The sequence below is a fragment of the Chelonia mydas genome, chromosome 24 (genome assembly GCF_015237465.2).
Source record: "Chelonia mydas isolate rCheMyd1 chromosome 24, rCheMyd1.pri.v2, whole genome shotgun sequence".
In the NCBI taxonomy this organism is placed as follows: domain Eukaryota; kingdom Metazoa; phylum Chordata; order Testudines; family Cheloniidae; genus Chelonia; species Chelonia mydas.
Window position 1 is genome coordinate 10,751,179 of NC_051264.2, and position 27,137 is coordinate 10,778,315.

Genomic DNA, 27,137 nt, shown 5'->3' on the forward strand with positions numbered 1-27,137 from the left:
CCACATCCCCTGGGGGGGACCCCTGTGCTGGGGGGGGGAATGGGACATACCACATCCCCTGGGGGGGACCCCTGTGCTGGGGGGGGGGGGAATGGGACATACAACATCCCCTGGGGGGGACCCCTGTGCTGGGGGGGGGAATGGGACATACCACATCCCCTGGGGGGACCCCTGTGCTGCGGGGGTGGGGGTGGGACATACCACATCCCCTGGGGGGACCCCTGAGCTGCGGGGGGTGGTATGGGACATACTACATCCTCTGGGGGGACCCCTGTGCTGCGGGGGGTGGTATGGGACATACTACATCCTCTGGGGGGACCCCTGTGCTGCGGGGGAGGGTATGGGACATACCACATCCCGTGGGGGCCCCTGTGCTGGGGGGTACGGGACACACCATGTCTATGTTATCAGGGTGGGGAGATGCAGCATTAGATGTGTAAATAAAAGGGATAAGACCCAACTGTGGGCCACCCTGCCCACTGAGGACATGTCTCTTGGCATACCTGAGGGTACACTGGCATGTCCCATACCCCTTCCCAAATGCAGGGGTCCCCAGGGATACTGCAGGGAAATACTACACTAAACTTGTGCATGACTGAGATCTGCTCATGGCTGAAGAAGAGCTGGCTGAAGCTGAATTCGAGCAGGAGAGAGGTGATGCTGGTGCAGAGGACAGTACTTTGCAGAGTTTGCAGCCACAGTGCAGTCTCCTTCGACTGAAGGGTCACATCCGTAATTGGCTAATTCCATTTGTCAGCTTAGGAGTACTCTTGGGTTCCTTGCTGACGCTGAGCGCTCACATAGCAACTGCCCAAGTAAAACTTTCCACCATCTCTGGTTGGCTGGGAGACTCCGTCCCACCTTGGCAGATGATGACCTGGCCTAAATTATTCATGCCTTCATCACCTCTCAGCTGGATGGCAGCCATGTGATAGGCTGGGCATGAAGGCTTGGCACTTAGGAAACTCCAACTGGTACAGAACATTGCAGCCACGTCTCTTCAGCAACACAGACTGCCACAAGCACATCAGATCCATCCTCTGCTCCCTATGCTGGCTGCCACAGAATATCAGACCAAGTTAGAGTTTGCGGTCTTTATCTTCAAAGCGCTCCATGCCCTGGGCCCAGGATACTTAAAGACCATTTAGAGCTCCAGGACAAAGACTATGGTCAACAACTTCACTTCTCTGGCTCAGTGGAAATCTCAACTATAAGAGTAAAGCCTGTCTGGGCAGGAGACAGAACTTTCTCCAGGACTGGTCCGAGACTGTGAATGAATTCCCCCAAGAACTAAGAACTGTCACAAACCATGTCACTTTCCATTCCAAGTGCAAGGCATATTTCTTTGCCCCACCTTCTCTAACAGATACACATGGCAACAGGTATAGTTATAAATGGTAATAGTAGTAACCATCAAATAACATTTAAAAGAAAGCCTATCAAAACAAGACTCCTCTGCACATGCTTCTCCTTCTGGGCAGAGAAGGAAAGACCAAGCAACAGGTCACACATGTCAGTTACGGTGCTTACTGCATGACTGGCAGATGCTCAGCTAGTACAGTGATGAATGAAGTATTAAATCCTATAGAGAAAAGAACTTCTGGTGCTGATTGTGAAGAAGTTGGGGATTTTTGTAGAGTTTTACATGAATAGTGTGTGCGCTCCTCAGTTTCCCTGTGTGCTGCATGTTTAACAAGGTGGTGGGAGAGGGTTTGTTGTTGCACAGGACCAGGCTCACCTAGCAGCCTGGACCCCCAGAGAACAGCCTGGAGATGGGGAACCTTAACAACATGTTACCTGGTGACTAAGAGGCCCACCCCAGCTTTGCAGTCAGCTGTTTCTGGCCAGTGGGATGACAATGGGCTGAGGAGAGAGGACCCCAGCGACCTGACCAACCAGTTCCAACCAGAGGGGAACAAAAGACTGAAGAGAGAGGGCCCCAGCAACCTGTTTACCTGGGACAGAGGACAAAGGACAGGGGAGGAGCTGTTGAGGCCGATGATATCGGATGCCGAGCTGGAAAGAGCAGGGTCTCTGGACTGGAGAGAGATAGCAGGCAGAGCCCACCTATATGCGGGAGAGAGTTAGATGTGCTGTGCTGAGGGAGGCCAGGCCTGAGGGCCCTGAGAGTTTCCTATGCTGGGTTCAGACATTCAATAAACACTCCTGTTTTATGCTGGCTGAGAGTTGCTCTGATCTAGAGATCAGGGTTGCATTATTCCCTCTGGAAGTGGAGGCCCCAGGGATCCAGCGCGAGTGGACTCCCTGAGGGGACCCACTGAGAGAGATAGGTGTGCTAAGGCTCAGAGAGGTGCGGTTCCAGGAGGTGGAGGGGCTTAACCCCCGAGAGAGAGTGGACCACCGAGAAGGGCTGTCGCACTGAAGGGGGTTCTCCCCAGGGACCGCACCCAGCCAAGAGTGGGCAGGACCTGTGAGTCTGTGACATTGATCAATGGATATTTATAGTTTCAACAAACACCTGTTTGATATATCTGTGTGTTATAATTCTGAAGAGCTCATGCTGCTGGCCCCACACACACATCGATATCCCTTTGTACCACACTGAAACAGCAGGATATGGGGGCTGTGAAATGGGTGAAAAGCCTTTCCCCCACTCCGCAAACACTGCCCTGCAGACAGTTATCCCCCTTATTGTGAGATCTTAACACTATCAGCACTTTCTGTAACAAGGAGGAGGGGGTGTGCTGTGGGAAGGGGGGGGTATTGGGAGAGAGGAGGTGATCCATAATACAGCGTTGCTAGCAGTAATTCAGAATGGATTTAGCACTTTTTTTCTGTGTTTTATACACAAAACTTCAGTGGCTGGAAGCTGAAGCTAGACAAATCCAGATGGAAATAAGGCATGCATTTTTAACAGTGTGAGTAATTAACCATTGGAACAGCGTACCAAGAGTTGTGGTGGATTCTCCATCACTGGCCATTTTAAAATGAAGATTGGATTTTTAAAAAAACACATGCTCTAGTTCAAAATACATTATTTTGGAGGAGTTCTCTGGGCTGGGTGATCCAGGAGGGCAGACTAGATGATCACAGTGGTCCCTTCTGGCCTTGGAATCTATAAATCCATGAAAACAGGTCTGTATGTTACCATGGAGAACTGCTGCTTGGTGATCCCAGATACAGCTGAAGATGCCAGAGAGAAAGCAACTGCTTCTTCAAGGAACTTTTCTTAGGAGTTTGGGCCAGTTAAATAAACTAATAATCTGCAATTCTCTTTCCCATTTGTTAGTTTGCAACCACAACTGGGAACCTGTTTGTGTATTTTCAGGATGTTTGGGTGCGTGATGTAGCTATGCAATAAAACAATGGCTCGTTTGAATGTATCTGTGCTTCAAGTGGCTTATCTGTGTAATAGGATCCATGTTCAGGGAAGTTCTCTTCCTGCATTCTGCTGGTGCTGGAGGTCAGACTAGATGATCAGTTAACAATGGTCCCTTCTGAACTTAAGCTATGAATCTCAGCTACTTTGAATATCTGTTTAGCTGTTTTGGGAAGGGAGAAGAATGCGGTACGGCAGTAGCTCTCAACCTTTCCTGATTACTGTCCCCCTTTCAAGAGTCTGATTTGTCTTGCATATCCCCAAGTTTCACCTGACTTTAAAACTACTTGCTTATAAAATCAGACATAAAAATACAAAAGAGTCACAGCCCCACTATTACTGAAGAATTGCCAACTTTCTACCATTTCTACCATATCATTATAAATCAATTGGAATATAAATATTGTACTTACATTTCAGTGTACAGAAATACAGAGCAGTATAAACAAGTCATTGTCTGTATGAAATGAAATGTCACCTGTTGTAAAACTAGGCAAATACCTAGATGAGTTGATGTGCCCCCTGGAAGACCTCTGTGGATCCCGGGTTGAGAACCACTGGGGTATGGGTTGGTGGCATGTGTGTGTGTGGTTTATGGCTTTAAAAGTAAAATAACTAGTGTCATGTGAAAACCTGGACATTTTCCCCAATTCCCTCCCCCTTAAGGACAGGGTGAACCCCTGCATACATTTAGTGATGTTTACTATGCACCTGTCATAAATATAAAGGGAAGGGTAAACACTTTTAAAATCCCTCCTGGCCAGAGGAAAAATCCTTTCACCTGTAAAGGGTTAAGAAGCTAGGATAACCTCGCTGGCACCTGACCAAAATGACCAATGAGGAGACAAGATACGTTCAAAAGCTGGGGGGAGGGAAAAACAAAGGGTCTGTCTGTGTGATGCTTTTGCCGGGGACAGAACAGGAATGGAGTCTTAGAACTTAGTAAGTCATCTAGCTAGATATGCGTTAGATTCTGATTTCTTTAAATGGCTGAGAAATTAAGCTGTGCTGAATAGAATGGATATTCCTGTCTGTGTGTCTTTTTGTAACTTAAGGTTTAGCCTAGAGGGATTCTCTGTGTTTTGAATCTAGTTACCCTGTAAGGTATTTACCATCCTGATTTTACAGAGGTGATTCTTTTTTACTTCTATTAAAATCCTTCTTTTCAGAAACCGAATGCTTTTTCATTATTCTTAAGATCCAAGGGTTTGGGTCTGTGGTCACCTATGCAAATTGGTGAGGAATTTTTACCAAACCTTCCCCAGGAAGTGGGCTGCAAAGGTTGGGAGAATTTTGGGGGGAAAAGACGTTTCCAAACAATGCTTTCCTAATAAATAAACCCAGATAAACGTTTGGTGGTGGCAGTGGAAGTCCAAGGACAAAGGGTAAAATAGTTTGTACCTTGGGGAAGTTTTAACCTAAGCTGGTAAAAGTAAGCTTAGGAGGTTTTCATGCAGGTCCCCACATCTGTACCCTAGAGTTCAGAGTGGGGAAGGAACCTTGACAGCACCATTAAGAATGAATAAAATGATTTTAATAAAATTATCCTGTTTGCGTGGCTTTTAACTCTAACAATTTAAGATGTAGCTGTATTACAAGTGCTTTCTCCATTCATGAGTATAAAGGGTTAATCAGAACATTAAAAAGCATATGTACGTTGACAATACATGTGCTTTCTTTTTGGCTTTAAAATCAGGTATAAAGCACTAGTCTGATGTGAGAAAATTTTTGCAAAAGTCCTTTCAGGACCCACATCCCCCAGGTTCTGTAGCCAAAGGGCTAGGAACATTGTCCTGCTGTGTCTGAAGTGAACTAAAGACGGGCACCTATTTGGAATGTTTGTGGCTGCACCCAACACATGCACGTTATCACTTTGATTGCAAAAACATAAACCATCTACAGAGGCAGAATACAAGACTCAAGAGACTACAAGACTCAAAAGAAATGGAGTGACCTACTGCCTGTATTAGATGAGCAATTGCCCTGTTTGAGGAAAGATGGGGAAAATGGGATGATTTGATTTTAAAAGTTGATTGACAGAACTTTTACAAACCCCTATGAATATATATGTGAACACATAACTACAGTGCCTCTGTGCTGCCATAGTCCCTATTTGTTATATTAGTTTCCTCTCTTTTAATACTTAAGAATACCAACATTTCTGTTTAGCTTTAAATACAAAGCCTACCCTTTGCTTTCTAAGAAAAACTGTGTAATAAAAATATATCACTGATCTCACAGATTATTAAAAATCCCCTTTACAACATCCCAGGGCAGCCTTTTACTTGCTTTTCAAATATTCACGTGGAGAAACATCCTGGGAGGTTTTAGTAACGCCTAGATCTAGCCCTGTCCCTTTTCCCTTTATCCGGCTCTTTGCAAGTATTTTAAGGCTTCCTCCCCTCTCTTTGTACACTGGCGCTTTTTTCATTGTTTTCTCTGCAGTTCTCTATCCTTTCTAGGGACAGTGCCATGTATCACTCATTGAGGCCATGCCCCAAATGCCTCTCTAGGTAGGGAGGGTAGACTCTAGAACAGGGGTTCTCAAACTTCATTGCACCCCGACCCCCTTCTGAGAACAAAAATTACTACACAACCCCTGGAGGAGGGACCAAAGCCTGAACCTGCCCAAGCCCCCCAGCCTCAGGTGGGGGAGGGGCTGAAGCGCTAGGACTTCAGCCGCACACAGGGGGCCTGTAACCTGAGCCCCGCCGCCCAGGCTAAAGCCCTCAGGCTTCACCTCCAGCCCCAGGTGGTGAGGTTTGGGCTCCGGCCCCCGGCCCCAGCAAGTCTAACACCAGCCCTGGCGACCCCATTAAAATAAAGTCACGACCCACAGTTTGAGACGCGCTGGAGCAGGGGTCTCCAAACTTTTTGAATCGTGCACCCCCACAGCCAGCTCTGGGGAAGCAAAAAAAAAAAAAAAAAAGAAGAACTACTGCCGGCGTGCAGCCAAAGACGGAGCAGGGGGAGCCGAGTGGCCGCCGGCGTGCTGCCGAAGATGGAGCGGGGAGAGCCGAGCTGCTGAAGACGGAGCGGGGAGAGCCGAGCTGCCGCCGGCGTGCTGCCGAAGACGGAGCGGGGAGAGCCGAGCTGCCGAAGACGGAGCGGGGAGAGCCGAGCTGCCGAAGACGGAACGGGGAGAGCCGAGCGGCCGCCGGCGTCCAGCCGAAGATGGAGCGGGGAGAGCCGAGCGGCTGCCGGCATGCCGCCGAAGACGGAGCGGGGAGAGCCGAGCGGCTGAAGACGGAGTGGGGAGAGCCGAGCTGCCGCCGGCGTGCAGCCGAAGATGGAGCGGGGAGAGCCGAGTGGCTGCCGGCGTGCCGCCGAAGACGGAGTGGGGAGAGCCGAGCGGCCGCCGGCGTGCCGCCAAAGACAGAGCGGGGAGAGCTGACCTGCCGCCGAAGAATGAAAGGTCCAGGAGCACTGCTGCCGACGTACCGGCGGTGCTCCTCCTGCCGCGCACCCCCATGGATGGTCTTGCGCGCATCCCACTTTGGAGACCATTGCCCTAGAGGACCTCAGAGCAAGAGGATTGCATCAGGCCCGTCTCCAGTTATTCATGAGGGAACATGCACTGGAGAGATTTGTTACCGTTTACAAACAGGCATTTCTCCCCATAATATGTTTCTTTGCACACCATTTAAAACACATTTCTCTCTCTCTCTCTATTTTCATTTTCTCACCCTTCCCCCCATGTTTCTTTACCCTCCTCAGGGCTGGTGCTACTTACCAACCATTGGTTTTGCAGTCCTGGGCCTCACACTAACTGTAATCACCTCTCTCCCTAGGCAAGGTGAGCCGCCCACTCGGGGCACAAAGGGTTAGGTCAGGCCCCAGGAGGGAAAGGGTGAGGTTGTAACATCGCAGTCGGGATGTCATTGTTTCTGGTGACATCACGTCCAGTGACATCATCACTCCAAAGACGTCATCATCCCCCTCTCTCACTCAGTTTCTTGTCTCGTCCATTGGCCTCCTTTTGACAGAGGCTAGAGGTATTACGGATGTTTGCAAAGCAGCTGACGGCTTGCTCCGCACACAGCGTTTGTGCTGGTACGGCAGCTCAGGCGGTGTGGTGCTACCGTAACCCACACACCTCCTGGGTGTGGTGCTCTGTCCCATCCAGTGGCTCCAAGACCACTTAGAGAGAGAGAGAAAATGAGTCTGCTCTACAGCCTTGACTAGCAGCCAGGATTATTAGGGGTATTACAGTAACTCCTAGGAGCCGCAGCCCGTGCCAGGCACTATGTATTATTATTTGTTAGGTAGATAAATTAAACAGTCACCAGGACCAGATGGCAATCACAAGCCTATAAGCAGTGATGAGCTGCCAAAATCTTAACAACCGGTTCCCAATACAAAGTTCTGGTTTAAGGGCTGTGCCCCAGTATGTATTTTTTGTACCAGTAGGGTTACCATACGTCCGTATTTTCTGCGGCTGAAGGCAGGGGCTAGCTGCAGGCAGGGGTGCGGGGGTGGCTGAAGGCAGGGGCTGGCTGCGGGCAGGGGCTGGCTGCGGGCAGGGGGTAGAGGGGGTGGCTGGAGACAGGGGCTGGCTGCGGGCAAGGGGTGCGGCAGGGGCTGGCTGCAGGCAGGGGGTGCGGAGGTGGCTGGAGGCAGCGGCTTGCTATGGGCAGGGCAGGGGGTGCTGCAGGGGCTGGCTGCAGGCAGGGGGTGCAGAGGTGGCTGGAGGCAGGGGCTTGCTATGGGCAGGGCAGGGGGTGCGGCAGGGGCTGGCTGCAGGCAGAGGGTGCGTGCGGCAGGGGCTGGCTGGAGACAGGGGCTGGCTGCGGGCAGGGGGTGCGGGGGTGGCTGGAGGCAGGGCAGGGGGTGCGGCGGGGGGCTGGCTGCGGGCAGGGGGTGAGGGGCTGGCTGCGGGCAGGGCAGGGGGTGCGGCGGGGGGCTGGCAGCAGGCAGGGCAGGGGGTGCAGGGCTGGCTGGGGGCAGGGCAAGGGCTGGCTGTGGGCAGGGTGGTGGGTGCTCACGGGGAGAGCGGCTCGGAGCAGCCCGAGCAGCAGGACACAGCCCAGGCCCAGCAGAGCAGCTGGGGACCCACCAGGCAGCATCGGGAGCCCCAGGGCCAGGGGTGGGGGGAGCAGCAGCAACAGGGCTCGTGGTCAGCGCCCGGCGGCAGCCCACATGGCTCCCGCAGCGCAGCGCCCCCAGCGGCCAGAGGAGGAATTTCATCGCTTCCCGGCCGGAGCCCATCAAAGCCTCAGCGCCCCCTGCAGGGAAGCGGGTTAACAACCGGTTCTAAAACTGCTTTAAAATCTAACAACTGGTTCGGGCGAACTGGTGCGAACCGGCTCCAGCTCAGCACTGCCTACAAGCCTAACTTCAGTACCAGGCAAACTGGTAGAAACTCCAGAAAGAACAGAATTATCAGACACACACATGAACACAATCTGTTGGGGAAGAGTCAACATGGCTTTTGTAAAGGGCAATCGTGCCTCACCGATCTACAGTGTTAGAATGCTTTGAGGGTGTCAACGAGCAGGGAGACAAGGATGATCCAGGGGATACAGTGTACTTGGATTTTCAGGAAGCCTTTGACAAGTTCCCTCACCAAAGGCTCTTATGCAAAGTAAGCAGTCATGGGATAAGAGGGAAGGTCCTCCCATGGATCAGTAACTGGTTAAAAGACAGGAAACAAAGGGTAGGAATAAACCGTCAGTTTTCGCAATGAAGAGAGGTGAATACTGGGGTCCCCCAAGGATCTGCATGGGGACCAGGGCTGTTCAACATATTCATTAATGACCCAGAAAAAGAGGTAAACTGGGAGGTGGCAACATTTGCAAACAACACAAAATGACTTAAGAGAGTTAAGTCTAAAGCCGACTGCCAAGACCTACAAAGGGATTTCACAGAACCGGGCGACTGGGCAACCAAATGGCAGCTGAAATTCAATGTTGATAAATTCAGAGTAATGTGCATTGGAAAAACTAATTCCAATTATATAGGGGTTCTCAAACTGGGGGTCAGGATCCCTCAGGGTTATTACATGGGGGGCGCGAGCTGTCAGCCTCCACCCCAAACCCCACTTTGCATCCAGCATTTATAATGGTGTTAAACATAGAAAAAGTGTTTTTAATTGATAAGGGAGGTCACATTCAGAGGCTTGCTACTTAAAAAGGGTCACCAGTAAAAAAGTTGGAGAACCACTGCAATTATACATATAAAATGATAGGGTCTAAATTAGAAGTTACACTCAAGAACAATCCTGGAGTCACTGTGGACAGTTCTCTGAAAACATCTGCTCGATGTGCAGCAGCAGTCAGAAAAGCGAACTGAATGTTGGGCATCATTAAGAAAGGGATAGATAAGAAGACAGAAAAGATCATGTTGCCTCTATATAAATCCATGGTACGCCCACACCTGGAATACTGTGTGCAGTTCTGATCACCTCATCTCATAAAAAATGCATTAGAACTAGAAAAAGTACAGAGAAACGCAACAAAAATGATTCGGGGGATGGAACAGCTTCCACAGGAGGAGAGATTAAAAAGACTGAGAGTGTCCAGTTTGGAAGAAAGATGACTGAAGGAGGATACGATGGAGGTCTATAAAATCATGCCTGGGGTGGCAAAATTGAATACAAAGTGTTACTTACCCTCTTCTAATAACACAAGAACCATGGGACACCCAATGAAACTAACAGGCAGGTTTAAAACAAACAAAAAGAAGTACTTCTTCACACAACGCAGAGTCAACCTGTGGAACTCCTTGCTATGGGATGTTGTGAAGGCCAACAGCATAACTGGGTTCAAAAGAGAATTAGATGGGTTCATAGAGGATAGATCATTCAATGGCTATTAGCCATGATCAGAGATGCAACTCCGTGCTCCAGGTGCCCCTAAACCTCCAACTGTCAGAAGCTGGCACTGGATGACAGGAGATGGTCACTTGAAATTATCTTGATCTGTTTGTTCCCTCAGAAGCATCTAGCACTGGCCACGGTCAGAAGACAGGATACTGGGCTAGATGGACCATTGGGCTGACCCAGTACGGCTGTTCTTATATGTGTATGCAGGTGTATTACGGTAGCACTGAGGAACCCCAGGCATGGATCAGGGCCTCACTGTACCAGGTGCTATACATTATTTATTAGGTGTATTACGGTAGTACCTAGGCCCCTCAGCCATGGACCGCTCCCTCCCCTAATCCCCATGCCAGGTGCTGCACAAACCATTGATCTAGCCCCCAGCTGACACCCCCTTGTGCGATTCTGTGCAGGTAAAAGCTAGGTGGCCCAGTGACATGTTATGAAGCGAGGGAGTTCTGGCCGGGTCTCTGCTGGGGGGGTGCCCACTGCTGGGAGTCATATTGCAGCAGCAAGCGGCCAGAATTCTCATCCTGTTGATGCCGCTGCCCATACAAGCTGACACTGAACAATGCTCCACACGACCAGGCAACTGCAAGGGGAGGGGGAGCGAACGGCCTGCTCTGGATTCCATGGTCTGGGTCACAGGCTGCCTCCTCCCACCTAGGGCCAAGTCCCCATGCCCCCCCGCAGATCGGTGCAGAAGCTGCCTTCATGTGGCAATTGGTGCCCAGTAGCCTCCTGCTGAAGTTACTGAGGGCTCCCACCCTTGCATAGGAGAGGCCCAGGGCGGCACAGCCGGGGAGGGGAGCTCGTACACCCAGGGGGGCCAAGTTAGGAAGTCCTTTAGAAGAACTGGACGGAGTCTCACACGCAGGGGCCAGTTGGGCTATGCATTGCTGGGGGCGACACTGCAGGCCTGGCTAGCACAGCCCTCCACTCACCAGTATGGTGAATTGGAAACCGGTTCAGTTACAAGCCATCTCTTTCAGCAGGAGGGACTAGGAAGCATCAGGATGTTGCAGCTGGTGCAGCAGCAGCAGGGACTCAGTGGAGCTGGCTAAAGCACGCTACCTCAGCAGGATGCAAACCCCTGGCAAGAGCCCCCAGGCATGGCAACAGCCAGGCAGGCCTTAGTCAGGCTACAGTTTTTATTGGGGGATGTTTGGGGGGAGATTGGGCAGCTCCCCCTTACAGGAACTGGGCAGGGGTTACATGGAATGGGAGCAGACAGGAATCGTGAGTCCCCAGCACAGTGGGTGCAGTGCCCTGCACTGAGGGCAGGGCTGCGGGGCCAGCTGGCTGCTATGTCTGCATGGAAGGACAAGGTCTGAGCGCTGGAGCATCTGGAGCCACCATGCAGGCCTCCACCAGCCTGGACCCATCACTTCTCCTTGTGCTCGATGAGCCCCTTGGCAATCAGGTCCGGGATCTCCACTGCCAGCCATGGTCCCAGCTGCAAGGCAAAGAGCACAGGGGGACGTGAGTGTAGCTCAGGCACAGACTCCCCCCATTCCCCCCACTGATGGAAACGCACCCCCAGGGCCATGAGATGGGCCAGCCCAAACTTGGGCACGTTCCTGGCCCACAGGGGCTTGAAGTGGTCAGTCAGGCAGATCTTCCCTCCCCTGCAAGAGACAAAAGAGATGTGAGGGAGAAGCCCTGGCCACGGGAGGCTCTGAGGGGAGACAGAGCCCGGAGCCTGACCCCGTGGGACCACGGGAGACGCGGAGGGGAGACAGAGCCTGGCCCCGTGGGACCACGGGAGACATGGAGGGGCGACAGAACCCAGAGCCTGGCATCGTGGGACCACAGGAGACACTGCCATAGGGGTGTCAAGCCCACTCAACCCCAGAACGGAGCTGCAGCTCTCATAAGCCTGGCCCCATCCCGACACAGGGAAGCTTCCTCTGCCTCACCAGGACGCCCGGGGTTCCACTCAGACATGGCATCTCCTCCACTTCCTGTCCTGCATCAAGGGGCTGCTTTCCTGTGCTTTGAGCAACACCTGCCATGTTCCACCCCAGAGGCGGCTGCATTTACCAACAGCTGAGACTCCTCCCATAGCCTATACACATCAGTGAGATGGAAGAAGCGATATAAAGACAGACCCAACCAAAGCCTAGGATCTGAGCCAGAAGCTCTGGTCCCTAGGGCCCGCAGAGAGTGGAGGTGGAAGCGGGCCAGGGCTGCCTGACCTGTACATCTTGGCGGTTTTCCCATCCAGCTCTGGAATGGCGATTTCAGGGGCGGTGGAAGGGTATGTGACAGGAATCTGCAAACACAAAAACCCGTTCAGTGTGCCCATGGTCAAGCCAGCCCCCTCCACCCGCCCCCCCGCCCCTGTGAACAGGGAGCAGTATGCGTACCCTGAGTTCCCAGCTGCTGAGCTCTCTCTGCTCAGCCACAGCTGGGAGCACTGAGCCTAGGCCCCTTGTGAGCTCCCCAGTGAGTTTGCATTCCAGATGCTGAAGTGGAAGCTCGTGGGTAGGCGGGAGGGGGATGTCCTAGTTTGGGAGGGGCAGGATGGGGCAGGGCCCCATTGAGGCAGAGCCCTTTGCTAGCCCCACGTTACATAAAGTTCCCTGACACAATCCCATTGGCCTGATTCATGGCGCATCCCATTGCAAAGCTCTGTGTAAAGGGCTCCCTGCTCTCAGCTCCTGGCTCGCTCAGGGGCTGGACTGCACTAGCCAAGTCCCATAGCACTTCCTGCTCGCTCTCGCCCTGCGTGGTGGGCGATTCTCTGCCCCTTCCCGGTTAGCATCCTTGGTGTGTTCCCTTCCTCAGCCCCTGGTGCCTGTGGCCCAGGGGGACAGTGATGCTGTGAACCTAGCCAGGGCCAGCTCCCACCTGCTCCCTCTGGTGCCGCAGGGAGTGGACGAGAAACCCCTCCCTTCCCCAGCCTCGGAGCAGGGCAGGGGGGCCCTCTTCCCTCAGACGCCCCTGCCCCAGGGACACTCACGTCGAACTCGAGGGCAAACTCGTACTTGAGCAGGTCATGGATGTACCAGCACTTCCCGAACCACCTGTGAGAGAGAGAGATGGGAAGGAGGGGCAGGGAGCTCCGTCTGTTCAGCTTGACAGAGGCGCGTAAGAGGTGACATGGGGAACAGAAATCTGACAAGTGAAGGCTCTTCAGTGCAGCAGACAAAGGTCTAACTAGACCCAGTGGCTGGAAGCTGAAGTTTAACTGTTGGAACCAAGGTAGTGAGGGATTCTCAATCACTGGCCATGTCAGACTCAAGACGGGATGTTTTGCTAAAAGCTCTGCTCTGGCTCAAACAGGAATGAATTCCGGGAAGTCTCATGGGCCATGCTTTGCAGGAGTTCAGATGACAAGGTCGTCATGGTCCTGTCTGGCCTTAGCATCTATGACGCCTGCCAGCACCATCGTGGGCTGGCACCCACCAACTCCACCTGCTCTCATGGGAACAGGCCCCATGTGCAGTTGGAAGGGAAGGAGTGCAGCCACTGGTTACAGAGACTGGGAGCCAGGACTCCTGGGTTCTATTCCTGGCTCTGCCAGAGATTTGCTGTGTGAGCGGGCGCTCGTAGCTTCCCCATCTGTACCGGGGGAACAGACCCCTGATCCACTCTTGGGAGTTAGCAGCTATAAACCAAGCCCTTTGGAAGCCAGCACCCTGGCCCCTTACAAGACCCAGGTGGAGTTAGCGTAGGAGGGAGTTAGGTGGTGTGGGTTTGGAAGAGCAGAATGGACCACTTGCACCTGCAGGGAGCCTGGGACGCTGAGGAGGTAATTAGCTCACCAGCTGGATAGCTCTGGGAAGAAAGCAAGTAGTACAAAGGCTGAGCCTGTGGGCAGAAAAGGGGTTCTACAAAACTGCTGCTATGTTGTGATGTACCTGAGACATAAAGAGCAACTAAGACACTTGGGGGAGGCCCTGCTGGACCTTAATCCACAATGAGGGCTACCAGGCAGGGTTTCCAGGAGTTGAAGGTGGCAGAGGCAGAGCTAACTAGCTGGATGGTGAGGGAGCTCTCTGCATCGCGGCTGCAGCCTGGCCCCGTTCTTGATGGCACTCAGTTGATCCAGGCTCCGTCCCATCAAACTAATGAGTCCCTTCGTGTATGGGCACATGGGGCACTGAAGCCAACAGAGCAACACTGCAGGCCAAGGCTTCTCTGGCGTTGACAAAGCCTGGGACGTGGCAGCACCACAGGAGGCAGGCAGGCAAGCGGAGGTCCGTTCACAGCCCCGGGGTTGGTGGCTGGTAGTGAGAGCACAGGGGCAGGCATCCCTCTGCAGCGTCACTAACAGCTGGGCCGAAGCCGAGCCCCAGTAAGAGAATGGCAGAGTGGCACATAGGGGACTGATGTCTATCCTAGCCCCTGAGGAGCCCTGGGTGGAACGCGGGGGCAGCACAGGGAGTCATTAGCTCACCTGGCACTAGGTCACAACTCCAAGAGGAGCAGACGGACAAGCTACGACTGGCAGCCCATGGACACGTGGGGCACCCAGCTGCACTGTACTCCCTCCCGCTGGGCAGTACCAACCCCAACTGCTTGACCCCCAACACTCTTGTAGTGGATGCAGCCAAATGGAGACTACAGCTCCCAGCATGCAGTGCTCTATCCTGACCCACGCAGTCAAGCCACATTGCCTGCAGGTCCCTAGCTTCCAAAGGCCACATCTCCCTGCTACTGAAGAGGGCAGCTGCAGCCTGTTCCCTTGTATACACATTGGGGGTGGCCCTTGAGCTCCTGGCAAGGTGCCACACAGCCCAGGGACAGGTGGCATTTCAGTGCCTCCTGCCACAGGAAGCACAGTGCAGATTGGATCACTAATCACCTTGTGTTCTCTGTAATGGGAACATGTTCATATTTATTATGTAGGGATGATAAATGGCCTCCAGGGGCCAAGAGGACTGAGATTATTTTTTGGTGGAATAAAGTATAATAGATTAGGGCATAACCTGGGGGAGCTGCAAAAGGGACTTGTGGCCTTCCTGCTCCTTGTGGATGGAGGGAAAGCTGGGGGAGTGGCAGGTCTCTGCCTGCTTTGCACAGTGGACATTCAGATCCCCTCAACCCCAGAGGGGTCTCTGGCCAACCAGAGCGCTAGCAGGATTAGGATAGGAAGGATGTGACACTGGGGTGAGAAAGGACCGTTCAGAATTCCTTTTCTTGTTCATGCCTCTAACTCCAGTCCAGCAACTATCAGAAGGCAAGACCTGTTTGCCAGAGACTCAGCCCCCTGCTCCTTTTTCAGTGAAGGGCCACAACAACTCCCAGTGCAGACACAAGGGCTCCCACAGGATTGGGACTTGGTATGCTCACAATTACTCAAAGCCTAGAGAGGGGCTATAGCAGAGGAAGCCCATCAGAGAGACGGGAGGGCCTGGAGCCATGGCAACCACAAACACGCCCTGCAACCTATCCATGCCTACCTAGTCCCTTCCTTGTTAGACTCCAACCTGAACCAGTCGTTGTCAGCGTTCTTGTTGTTTTCCACATACTGGGAAGGGAAAGACTAAGGCAGTGAGTGGGTACAGGCAACCCCACGAAATCAGAACCCCCATACCATGCAGTTTGTGACTAGCCTCCCAATCCCTCAGAAGCTTGCACAGAAACCAAAATTCCTGTTCCCAAAATCTATGTAGATAATGGAGATCTCTCTGGACATGTTTACTGTGTAGCCATGTTCCTTGCGAGGCAGAAAGGTCTGTTGCTGCTGTGGTGAACACCAACTGTAAAAGTCCTGCAGCCAGCAACATGAGACTGGCACTAGCATCACACAGAGCCACCAAAAGCAGACTCTGTCAAGCCCTGAGGTACTGGACATGGGGCAGACTGTAGGATTCCTGGGTACAGTTACTGCCCATGAGATGCCCTTAGTACACAGGCCTGGCCAGGCACCACAGGGGGGAAACGTTGCTGGTTTCCAGGGGACCTGTCCTTTGAGCTACACTAACTTGAGAGTTTAGAGCAAAGTAGGTGCCCTGTGGCACCCCAATATCTCTCCAGGGGATGTGCTTCACTCTGGGCCTGAGAGCCTGCTATGCTCCCCCCACAGATCCCTGCACTGTGGGACCACTGCAGCCCCCAGATGCCTTAGGAGTGGGTCAGAGTCTGCACCCCATGGAGCACAGGGAATCTCACTGGGGCCTGGCTAATAAATCAGAGACATGGGGGGCAACCACAGGTCCTCTACAGAGATGGGGTGGAGGGGGCAGTCCCAGGTCCTCTGCAGAGATGGGGGAGGGGCAGCCCATGTCCCCTGTAGAGAAATGGGGGGGGGGGCACATTTGAGTGTGACTCTCTCTGGCCACCGTCTGGGAAGGGCCACGTCAGCACGAGAGGGGCGCGTGCTCCCCACAGTGAGGGCTCCTAGCCCGGACACCGGGTGGCCCCACGGGAAGGGGCGGCCCGTTCCCCCAAACAGAGACCCCGGGGGCAGAGCGCTGACAGGAAGCGGTTTCCGCCCGGCCCCTTTGCCGGTGACACCCTTCCCGGAAGCGGAAGAGCCAGACCTTGATGAGCGCCTGGTATTCCTCCTTCAGCCGCTGCACCCACAGCTCCCGGTCTCGGGGCCCCGCGTTCGTCCTCAGCAGCGGCAGCTCCGCCACCACGCGCCGGGTCGCCTCGTCCGCCATCTTTACTGGGGGGGGGGGGAGGACCGGAAGTGGTGTCACAACAAGGCTCGGGCTGGGCAGAGGTGCCATGTTTGTTGATGGCAGCGCTGGAGGGGACGGGGCTGCGGAAGCCCTGACCAATCCGTGCTGAGCTGGCGGCGGCCTGCAGCAACTCGTCATTGCCAGGAAACCCGCGCGAGCCCCATCGTTCCCCCCGATGCTGCCCCGCCCCGCTCGTGTGCTGGGCAGGCGCCCCCCGCCCAGCTCCAGGCTGCCCCGGTGCCGCGCGCGCCGGGCTCTGCAGCTTCGCCCGCCCGCTGCCGCTGTCTGCGCCGTTACGCTCCCGGACCGGGAACCGTTTTAAAACTGGAGTTCTATTAAATTCACTCTCGATGACAGCATCGCCGCCTGCCTCACAGCAACGGGTAGCCCTCAGATAGCCGCCCAAACACGTCGCCAGACGTGTCCGTTTCATCCTCATCCATAGCAAAACAAAATCAGGGCGCAGGGCCTCAAGGAATCCATTCTGAAGCCCTTGGAGGAGAGGACGGTGATCAGGAACAGTCAGCATGGATTCACCAAGGGCAAGTCATGCCTGACCAACCTGATTGCCGTCTACGATGAGATAACGGGCTCTGTCGATAAGGGGAAAGCAGTGGATGTGGTCTATCTTGACTTTACCAAAGCTTTTGACACGGTCTCCCACAGTGTTCTTGCCATCAAGTTAAAGAAGTATGGGCTGGATGAATGCACTATAAGGTGGATAGAAAGCTGGCTAGATTGTCGGGCTCAACGGGTAGTGATCAATGGCTCCATGTCTAGTTGGCAGCCGGTATCAAGCAGAGTGCCCCAGGGGTTGGTCCTGGAGCTGGTTTTGTCCAACATCTTTATTAATGATCTGGATGATGGGACTAATTGCACCCTCAGCAAGTTCACAGATGACACTAAACTGGGGGGAGAGGTAGATACAATGGAGAGTAGGGATAGGGTCTGGAGTGATCTAGACAAATTGGAGGATTGGGCCAAAAGAAATCTGATGAGGTTTGACAAGGACAAGTGCAGAGTTCTGGACTTAGGAAAGAAGAATCCCATACACTGCTACAGACTAGGGACCGACTGGCTAAGCAGCATTTCTGCAGAAAAGGACCTAGGGGTTACAGTGAATGAGAAGCTGGATATGAGTCAGCAGTGTGCCCTTGTTGCCAAGAAGGCCAACGGCATATTGGGCTGTATTAGTAGGGGCATTGCCAGCAGATCGAGGGAAGTGATTATTCCCCTCTATTCGGCACTGGTGAGGCCACACCTGGAGTACTGCGTCCAGTTTTGGTCCCTCCACTACAAAAGGGATATGGACAAATTGGGAGAGAGTCCAGCGGAGGGTAATTAAAATGATTAGGCGGCTGGGGCCCATGACTTATGAGGAGAGGCTGAGGGAACTGGGGTTATTTAGTCTGCAGAAGAGAAAGGTGAGGGGGGATTTGACAGCAGCCTTCAATTACGTGAAGGGGGGTTCCAAAGAAGATGGAGCTCGGCTGTTCTCAGTGGTGGCAGATGACAGAACAAGGAGCAATGGTCTCAAGTTGCAGTGGTGGAGGTCTAGATTGGATATTATTTCACTAGGAGGATGGTGAAGCACTGGAATGGGTTACCTAGGGCGGTAGTGGAATCTCCATCCTTAGAGGTTTTTAAGGTCCGGCTTGACAAAGCCCTGGCTGGGATGATTTAATTGGGGATTGGTCCTGCTTTGAGCAGGGGGTTGGACTAGATGACCTCCTGAGGTCTCTTCCAACCGTAATATTCTATGGTTCTATGATTGATCCAGCCCACCTCTGCTGATGAGATCCTACAAGTTCCTATGTGGCTGAGCTGCTCTGTAACCGTGCAGACTGCATCCTGCTCTCCCTCTCTCGGTACCTGGGGCTGCGCCATCTCAGGACTCTAATTTCTTTGGGTGAATATAGCTCTGGTCCAGGGCACCGTGTGGGCCGAATCTGCTGCTAAGACTGGGCTGCATCTGCTGCTTATTCAGGAAATGCACTTAGGTCAGTGCTGGCTTCAGTGGGCGCTGGGCCATTGGATAGCACTTTTCATTGTCAGTGCACTCTATGGACATGACCTAATGAGTCCACACAGCCTCCTGGGGAGGGGACACAGAGCTGTATTCCCCTGGACAGCTGTGGAGACTGAGGCAAAGGCAGGAGAAGACTCCACAAGTCCTGGGTGTGTCTCCCCAGCCTGGCACCTCCTGCTGTCATTTACAAAACGATGCTGGCTTGGTAGCATTTCACCCCACTCTGCCCAGGGTGAATGACAAGAGAGAGCCCAGGCAGGGAGTCTAGCCTGTTCTAAAAGTTCTTATCCCGCGCTTGTCACCAGAGCATCTGAGCACCTTCCAGTCATGCACTGGGCAACATGACTGACATCTGTGGGGTGGAGCCCAGAGCTCAGTGCACTACCTCTGGGTTAACACACGTGTGGGTGAGCAGAGATTCGGCCCCTCACTCTCTTTAGAGGCATCATGAACGAGGCCAGCTGGGGCTGAGTGTTAGCTCCTCCCCGATGCTCCACGCTCACTCACTAGGCCAGCGTAAGGGGTCTCCGGGCCAGCTTGGCTGCAGCACAGGGACTCAGAGCCAGGCCCAGAGTGCCCAAAGCCCAGGAGTCTCACCCCAGATCTCCAGGAGAACCCCCATTTGCTGGGCAGTTTGGTGCAGTTTACCTCCTACAGCTCTCTATGTAGGCAAAGCAGGATTCCCCATTGTTCTTGATGGAGGAGGGGATTCTCCATTGTTCTCTGTGGCTGGGGATGAGTGTGACCCAGGTGCCCTATGTTGGCACCAGATGGGTACACAGTTCCAAGTCTGTCCCCAGGCACATGCCTAGACATGCCCAGACAGGCATATTTCCCCTGTGATAGCCATCCAGGGATGATGAAAGGTCCCTAGAAGGCCGGGGGGGGGCGGGGGGCACAAGTGCCCAAACTGTGGCCCCACCCCCATGGCACCCCTTCCCCCTGAGGCCCCACCCCTTCTACCAAGCCCCTGCCCCTGCACCACCCATTCCCCTTGTGGCCCCGCCCTCATGCTACCCCCTTCTCCCTGAGGCCCTGCCCCCGTGCCACCTCTTCCCCCTGAGACCCCACTCCCTGCTCGCTCCTCTCTGCCCCCTCCCTCCCGTCGCTGCCCACTCCCTCCCGTCACTCGCCCTTAAGAAGCAGGAGGGCATAGCCATGTCCTGCTGGCCACCCCGTTCCGGTGCTCCTGTCACCATCTTCACAGTATTTCACCGAAGGGGGCTATGATGAGCGGTCTCTGCTGGGTGCCGCGGTTATTGCGGGATGGATGTTCGGGATGTCAGAGTTATGTAACATGCAGGATTTTGTGTACAAAGCTGCTGGAGGGGAAGCAGGGCACCCGGGGTGGTTCTCAGAGCTCATGAGGGGGGAAAACAATTGACAGCTTTCGCCCCAGCCCCACCCAGTATTTATAGTCTAGACAAGGCACGGGCTCAGGCTGATGCAAAACACAGAAAAGCCCAAGCAGTCATTGGACAGTGGGGAGCATCGGGGTGAGCTGAAGTCAACGAAACGTCCTAGTTATGACAAGAGACAAAAGGGCTGGAACTGTATGAAAGGAGAAAGAAAGGCACAAGAGGGGATTCTTATGGAGGCAACCCTCTGCCAGCGGGGATGTCTTGTGAAAAGTGGATCCAGCTCTCTCAACTAGACAAGGTCTGTATGGACTGACCAGAAGTCGAGGAGCTGGGTGTGATGAAGTGGGGCGTATAGACAGGTTAGAGGGACCAGTGCATGGGGAAAGAGCAAAACTCTGGGGTAACTCTTGCCAGAGATTTAGCCACACATTCTTTCTGCTCTGCCCCAAGGACTCGCTCAGGGAGCCAAAAGGCTGGGAGTGCAAATTGCCAGCCTGAGGAGGGAAGAGCTGGGCTTGCAGAGCCTGAAGTGGGGCACTTGTGGTGCCAGCAGTTGATAGTTTGGGGCAAATTTTCCCTGGTCGGGAGAGACAAGGCTCCCTGGTGCTAAAAGGACCGTTAGCAATTCATCATGTAACCCTGAAAGGATCACGGTGATGAGCTGGGAAATCTGTACAGTTTATTAATTCTGGGTGACCTGGTTACATTGTTGCTATGAATAATGTTGTATTGTGGACTGGCCTGCTGTCAATGTGTATTCACCATGGGCTGACAGGACCTAGCCCATACCTCCTAAACTAGGGACAAGGGAGATTAATGACTGTGCTTTGACTGGACAGTAGATATGCTAGAAAGAGTAATTACATCTGAAAGGAACCAGTTTTCTCTAACTTCCTTCAACAGGGAGCCGAGGGTTTGCAGAGTGGAAAGGTCCCAGCAGAAGAACAAGGACACCTAGGTGGTGATGCTAGCCTGTAAAAAAAGGACTCACAGGAGAAGGAAGGAGCTGGGGGAGCAGGCTGTGTGTTTCAGAACCCAAGCTGTGCACTGCAGCAGAAGGTCCCTGGATGCCCCAGAGGACTCTGCCCCCAAAGAATGCTCTGGAGTGCTGTGGAAACGGAGACAGGAAAATGCATAGAGGGTTTGTTCCTTTTGTCTAGATCTGTGTATTTCTCATGTGATTAAATACAGAGCAATGGAGTTAGAATCCTGTGCAAAATGTCTGTGTGTTACACCAGTCACATGCTCCTTGAAGAGGTGACCCAGCATGCTCATACCTGCGGGTGGAGTTCTGGGAGAGGGTGTTGTGTCACCGAAGCACCTCTGTAGTCACACTCTACACACTATTGTAATAATCTTTGTACAGAATATGCCTTGTGAGGTGTCATTTGAAAATTAATAACACATTGATCATCAATATTCTTGTGTGATGTATATACATGGTGGGTAGTAAGAGTTTTGGATATATGCTAGAATTATGACTAAAGCGTGTTTAAACCAGGCATGTCGGGGAGGAGTTGGTAACCAGGGCTGCAGTAGACAAAGGAATGTGTTGTCCCCATCTGGGAGTTATTTCCTAAGTACTTTGAAAAATAACGAGAATGTATTCACATGTCATGTAAACAGACCCTTCAAGCTAACAAGGGGTGGAGGAGACAGCATGGTGTCTACACCCAGCAGGAGAGAGAAGCTTGGTCTAGGTTTTACTTTTCAAAGAATCCACTGCAAAAGTTTACGGGTCTATAAAGACGGGGATGGGGTGTGTGTGTGTGAACCTCAAGTGATAAGCAATTGAATCAATGATATTGTATTGCAGAAGTGCACATCATGAGGTCTTTTCTGAAAGCCAATGACACACTGGTGATTACTGTCGTGAAGTATCTGTAGTAAACACCATAGGAGGAAATACAGATACTTCATGATATTATGTTTTCAGGTCTGTGAACAAATGGGGAGACAGGAGGGAATGTCACAGCTATTTACCTGTCTCCTATGTTAATTAAGCATGGTGGACTCAAAGCAATGGAAGCCCCGTTTACATACGGGGGGAACGGGGAGCCCACATGTGGTCAGCCTGTGTCTTGAAACAAGCTCATTGAACTTAGGAAGATATAAGCAAGGACAGAAGCCATCTTTGGCATCCATCATTAGACCGAGACAAACAAGGAGCTCCTACAAGTTGAGAAAGACGAGTCCATCAACCAAGGGGGGGTGTTTAAAGTCTCTGGGATCTTAATATTGGTGAGAAACCACCTGGAACCCAGCCTGTATCTTGCTAGATTAAGTTTTAGACTCTTAAATGCTTTTTCATTGTTATTTGCTTGTAACGCCTTATAACTTTACTCCTTTAATTTGGCATCACTTAACCTGTGTCCTATTGTTCATATATTTGTTCTGTTTTTACTATAAGCCATCACAGTGCTGCATGTAAAGAGAAAGGTGTAGTTACCCCAGTTAAGTTAACAAGCCGGTGGGTTTTGGGTCTTTACAGGAACAAATGAACCTTATTATATCTCTGAACTGTACAGGAGAGGGCAGGACATTACAGAGCACATGGTTTGGGGAAAATTCAGCACTGGGGTCCCCTTGCAGGGTGTAACCAAAGCTGGTGGAAGCCAGAGCGGCGCTATAGACAGGCTGCTGGGGTCAGAGCGGCTGACCTAGGACTCTCTAGTACACAGACGCTGGCTCAGGGTGTGACCTGCATGCTGTTTGGCTAGTTGTGACTGTCCCAGGTTGGGAGATACCTCAGCAAAGCACTGTGAGGCACCCAAGGTTGCACAGCAAGTGGTGACACAGCCCCGCACTGGTCTGGATTGCCCCCAAACCCCATCACAGGTGTGTTTAAGCAACAGGGGTTCATCTGAGCGTCCAGCCCTGGGCTGGGCAGGGGCCATGTGGTTGCAGCTCTCAGGAGCGGGTGCTAGATAGAAGATTTGTGCCCCAGGAGTGTGCCCTGAGACTGGGGCAATCCCTGGACTCTGTTCAGACTGGGGTTGTGTGTGTGTAAAACACTGGGGACTCAGAGATTGGATCACCTCACAGTACACCAAGCAGTGGCCAAGACGGGGCGCTCAACTACAGCTGTGATGTGGGTGGGGGAGCCTCTCCGTTGTCCTCCACAGGGGGAGGGAAAGGGGGCCCTTAATTGTTCTTTGTGGAGGGAGGGAGACTCTCTGTGGGGACTGCTGAGCACTTTGGTCCTTTCCAAACGTCCAGTCACTAGAGGGCAATATAACCACACAGCTGATGAGTTCAATCCCCTCCAGCAGGGGGCACCCCCTGACACACATGCTGATCCAAACACACCAGGTGGGGCTGACTGGGAGCCTGAGGGACAAGGATCCTGCTCTGCCTGCATCGCACACACCTTGCACACCCACCCCAGCAGCTGCATGCTCACACACTCACCCTCTGCTCCAGGCTTTGCACCACACGTGCCGCTGTGAGTTGTCTCATCAGATTTATTGCTCCTGGGACCCCCTTCCCACCCCCCGTCAGCTCTTTAGCACCATAATCGGCCCACGCGTCTCCTCCTCTCGTTGCCATGGAAAGTGCCCAGCCCTGCTCGGCAGCTACCCTGGGGCTGTTGGGAGCCGGCCACTCACTCACTGCTGCACAGCCTTCTTCCCGGTCTCCACCAGCTGGGTGAGGAGGTCCATGAATTCGGTGTGCAGCCGCTTGGCGATAGGCGAAAACTGCTCATTGGCCTGCTCCAGATAAGCCCTAGGGTTGAAGACACCCGATTCCTTAGACGGGCAGGACTTGGCTGGGGAGACGCAGCAGCCGGGGCCCTGCCTGCCTACTGGGCATGGGGACTGCACTCTATTCCATGTGGGGAAACTGAGGCACAGAGGGGGCCTGTGTTCTGCTCAGGCTCATGCAGGACTCATTAGCTCCTGGCCCCCTGCTCAGACCATGCTGTGTGCAGCAGACTGGGCTGGAAATGATCCTCACTGCAGCCTTGGACTCTGCCACTGCGGCTTTTCTCTCCTTCCCACCCCACCTGCCCTGCCTTGCTATTATGGGCTGGGGTGGCATGTCAGAGGCTCTGGAGCAGGGGCAGGGGCAATCTGTTCTCCCGGCACTGTAGCGTCTCAGTACTGAGGCTCCCCAGCTGCGTGTGTGCACCCAGCAGACTCTGCCCGTTCTGCACTCCCCACTGCCCCCTTCCTCCAGGTCCCCCCACCCCCGGGCGGCAGCACCCCCCTCCACACTCCCCATGGCAGCCCGTACTTTGCCTGGGTCTTTATCTCCTCGGCCTTCACCTTCTCCGGCAACTGCTTGCTCAAGTATTCAGACACCGTCTGGAAATACTGGGAGAAGACATCCGAGAGGCTGGAGCTTGGGGTTTCTGCGTCGCGCATCACCACAGCACCTGGGCGGCCCGGAGAGCTGGATTAGGCCCCTGCCTCATGCAAACTGTGGGGCTGGGGCGATCCATCAGCCCCATGGAGTCCAGGAGGAAATCCATAAGCCCCATGGTGGGCGGGGAGTGAGGAGATCCCTCAGCCCCAGGGGGAAGGGCCCCAAAGATTGTGCCCAGTTCCCTGCGTTAACCCACTAGGCCACACCCATTCCCAGAGCTGGGAATAGAGCCCAGGAGTCCTGACTCTCTCTGCTACCCTCTAACCTAGCCCCTCCTTCGCTGAAGAGGCTGGCACTGGGTGGCAATAGGGATGAGATCGGGAGCATACAGGGAAGAACCTCACTCGCCAGCGAATCTGGCTCCTGCGGAGCGTGCGGTATGTCCCATCGGGAGCTGCCGAGGGCTGGAGGTGCGGGACCAGCCCACAATGATCCCGGGGCCAGTGCGGCTGGACCGTGCCGGGGGTGGGGAGCAAAGCCCTGGCGAGGCTCTTACCTTCCAAGCTGCACACACAGAGCAGCACCATGGCCAAGACCAAGACCTTCATTGTGACAGGCGCTGCACTCCGGGACCTGCAGGGCAGAGGGGGCTGGGAATCAGCAACTGCCCCAGCCAGTCCCCTTGTCCCTGGCTCACCAGTCACCAGTCACCAGTCAGGCCCCCAGGGAGGGCCTCATTAAGGATAGGGGCCGATCGTGGCTAATTACCCCATTAACAAGGAGACCAGTCATGGGAGCCCAGGAAGGCCATGCGAGGGGGTGGGGGCAGGGAGGCACACCCCCTTTAAGGAAAGGCCAGGAACGCTGGCTGACCGCGCAGGCACTGTGGAGTGCGAGGCGGAGGGGAACGCGGGGTGTAACGGCCGGGCAGAAGGGCTCTGAGTAGGCTGTGTGCAGGGGAACCCCCTCACACGGGCACCGCTGAGAGCTGTAGGGGAGGGGGACAGGCTGCCGACCCCCCTAGCGTGACACTGGCCCTCTGCCCTGGCACTCAGCTTGGCCAGGCCTTGGGGGGCTCTGCACAGCTGATCCCTGCCTCCCCACCCGCCTAGGCCGGGTCCCTGGGGGAAGCAGAGGGCAAGCGGGCACTTACCCCACCCTGCCAGCCAGCCCCGTCCGACCGGGTCCTGTCCACACTACAGTGCCCACCTGTGCTCATGAGGGACAGCATTCCCACCTCTGCCAGGGGAGGGCACTGGGCCAGAGCCTGGATGGTGTAAGTGTCCCTAACCCCACCAATGCTCCCAAGGGGGGGGATTGGACACACTCCTGAGTCTCCCCGCCCCCCAAGGAGCGTTTCCAGGCAATTTCTGTTCATAAAATAAATCACTAATTCCCCTCTCCCACTGCCACTGCCGCCCTGCCGTGGCAGGGTGGGGCCAGCGCGGAGCTAGGGGAGCTAGACCCAGGGGAACTGAGCAGCCTCGGGGAAGGGGAGGCAAAGGGGCTGCGTGCCCCATGATCAGTGCCAGCGGCCCAGGGAGCAGCACAGGGCTGGTGGGAGCCCATGGAAAGACACTAGGAAGAGGAAGGAAATAATTCAAGGATCTGTGATGTCAGCTGCCCTGCCCAGGCACGTCCCTCCCTGGTCCCCTCTCCCTGCCCCTCCCCCCTGCTGCCCTCTTCTTCCCTGGTCAGCTCGGCTGCAGCCCTGCATATCCCCAAGCACCCCACTGTCCTGCTCTGCCATGTCCCTGGTCTCCTACGCTTCCACCCCATTTCTCAGCTCCCCACTGCCCCCATCTCTTCCCCCACCAACCTTTGGGCTAGGCCCCCATGGGTTTCCGGAGGGCAGGAAGGGCTCCAACAGGGGATGTCTCTGACTCTTGCTCCCCTGGGCCCCCTGGACAGGAGGGTGGGATTTGTCTGGCTTCCCCTGCCTTGGAATGGATCCCCTGGCTCATGCTCTGCCCTGCAGCCTGGGGAGCCCTTGACGGCTGCAGCCGTGCAGCTGGGGCGGTTGGGGGCAGGGGCTCCGAGTCCTGTGGGAGGCCTAGAGAGGGGCATGAGTATCTCAGCCTCATCTTGTGCCTCCCCACCCCTGGGCCAGCTCCAGGGTGGCTCTCGCTGTTGGGTGGCAGAAGTGGCACCAACCACCCAACCAATCCAGTCCTGGGGCAGGATCAGAACCAGCGCCCTGGGGCAGAGGATCTCTCATGCCCATGAGCCAGCCGGGCTCTGACAAGGCAGGCAGGAGGCAGCTCTCAACCACACAGGGCGGGTGAATCTCAGTTAAAAAATCCAACATTAATTCAAAATCTCAAACAAGCTCATTCTTTCTGTGTAACCCCACCCCCGCCCCCGCCCGGCTCTGCGGACAGACTGCCGGGCTGCTCACCTGAGGCCTGGGCTAGAAACTGGTCAGGAACAGCGGGTGCCTTGGCTGGGGCTGCAGGTGCTTATATCCCCCGCCCCGCTGGGCCAGCCTGCGCTGCCCACTCATTGGTCCCCTGGCCGGGGGTTCGCTGCTGTGCTGGGGAGGGGAATGTGCTGATGCCGTGCTGTACAATCACTAACTGGCAAATCCCTGGTAAACAGGCCGGGGCTAAGGGTCGCGCTGTGGGGGTGTGCTGGCCAGTGC

At 54.3% G+C, this 27,137-nt stretch overlaps 2 protein-coding genes across 3 annotated transcripts; both read right to left on the bottom strand.

The window, feature by feature from the left end:
* Nucleotides 1-11,297: 11,297 nt before the first annotated feature.
* On the bottom strand, nt 11,298-16,845 carry UFC1 (ubiquitin-fold modifier conjugating enzyme 1). 2 transcript variants are annotated; one of them, XM_037883111.2, is made up of 6 exons: nt 16,655-16,845; nt 15,572-15,639; nt 13,126-13,189; nt 12,359-12,435; nt 11,698-11,788; nt 11,298-11,616 (listed from the first exon to the last, which is right to left on the bottom strand). In XM_037883111.2, the coding sequence occupies exons 1-6, from the start codon at nt 16,775-16,777 to the stop codon at nt 11,545-11,547; spliced, it is 495 nt and encodes a 164-aa protein (XP_037739039.1). In that variant the 5' UTR covers nt 16,778-16,845; the 3' UTR covers nt 11,298-11,544. The 2 variants fall into 2 exon arrangements, with proteins under 2 accessions (XP_037739039.1, XP_043391286.1); XM_043535351.1 differs by lacking the exon at nt 11,298-11,616 and having other exon boundaries at nt 11,698-12,228; nt 16,655-16,815.
* A 6,792-nt stretch (nt 16,846-23,637) lies between these two features.
* APOA2 (apolipoprotein A2) lies at nt 23,638-27,045 on the bottom strand. The gene is made up of 4 exons (XM_007069949.3): nt 26,895-27,045; nt 25,053-25,129; nt 24,425-24,566; nt 23,638-23,914 (listed from the first exon to the last, which is right to left on the bottom strand). Exons 2-4 carry the CDS (start codon nt 25,102-25,104, stop codon nt 23,797-23,799), a joined length of 312 nt encoding a protein of 103 aa, XP_007070011.2. The 5' UTR covers nt 25,105-25,129; nt 26,895-27,045; the 3' UTR covers nt 23,638-23,796.
* Nucleotides 27,046-27,137: the final 92 nt, after the last annotated feature.

Excerpts from the sequence above, each read along its gene's own strand:
- APOA2 (XM_007069949.3), bottom strand. The coding sequence starts at position 25,104 with ATGAAGGTCTTGGTCTTGGCCATGGTGCTGCTCTGTGTGTGCAGCTTG. Across the intron at positions 24,567-25,052 it reads CTGTGTGTGCAGCTTGGAAG|GTGCTGTGGTGATGCGCGAC; the intron begins GTAAGAGCCTCG and ends CGGGCCGCCCAG. Across the intron at positions 23,915-24,424 it reads GAGATAAAGACCCAGGCAAA|GGCTTATCTGGAGCAGGCCA; the intron begins GTACGGGCTGCC and ends CTTCAACCCTAG.
- UFC1 (XM_037883111.2), bottom strand. The coding sequence starts at position 16,777 with ATGGCGGACGAGGCGACCCGGCGCGTGGTGGCGGAGCTGCCGCTGCTG. Across the intron at positions 13,190-15,571 it reads TCTAACAAGGAAGGGACTAG|GTGGTTCGGGAAGTGCTGGT; the intron begins GTAGGCATGGAT and ends TCTCTCTCACAG. Across the intron at positions 11,617-11,697 it reads CCCATCTCATGGCCCTGGGG|CTGGGACCATGGCTGGCAGT; the intron begins GTGCGTTTCCAT and ends TTTGCCTTGCAG.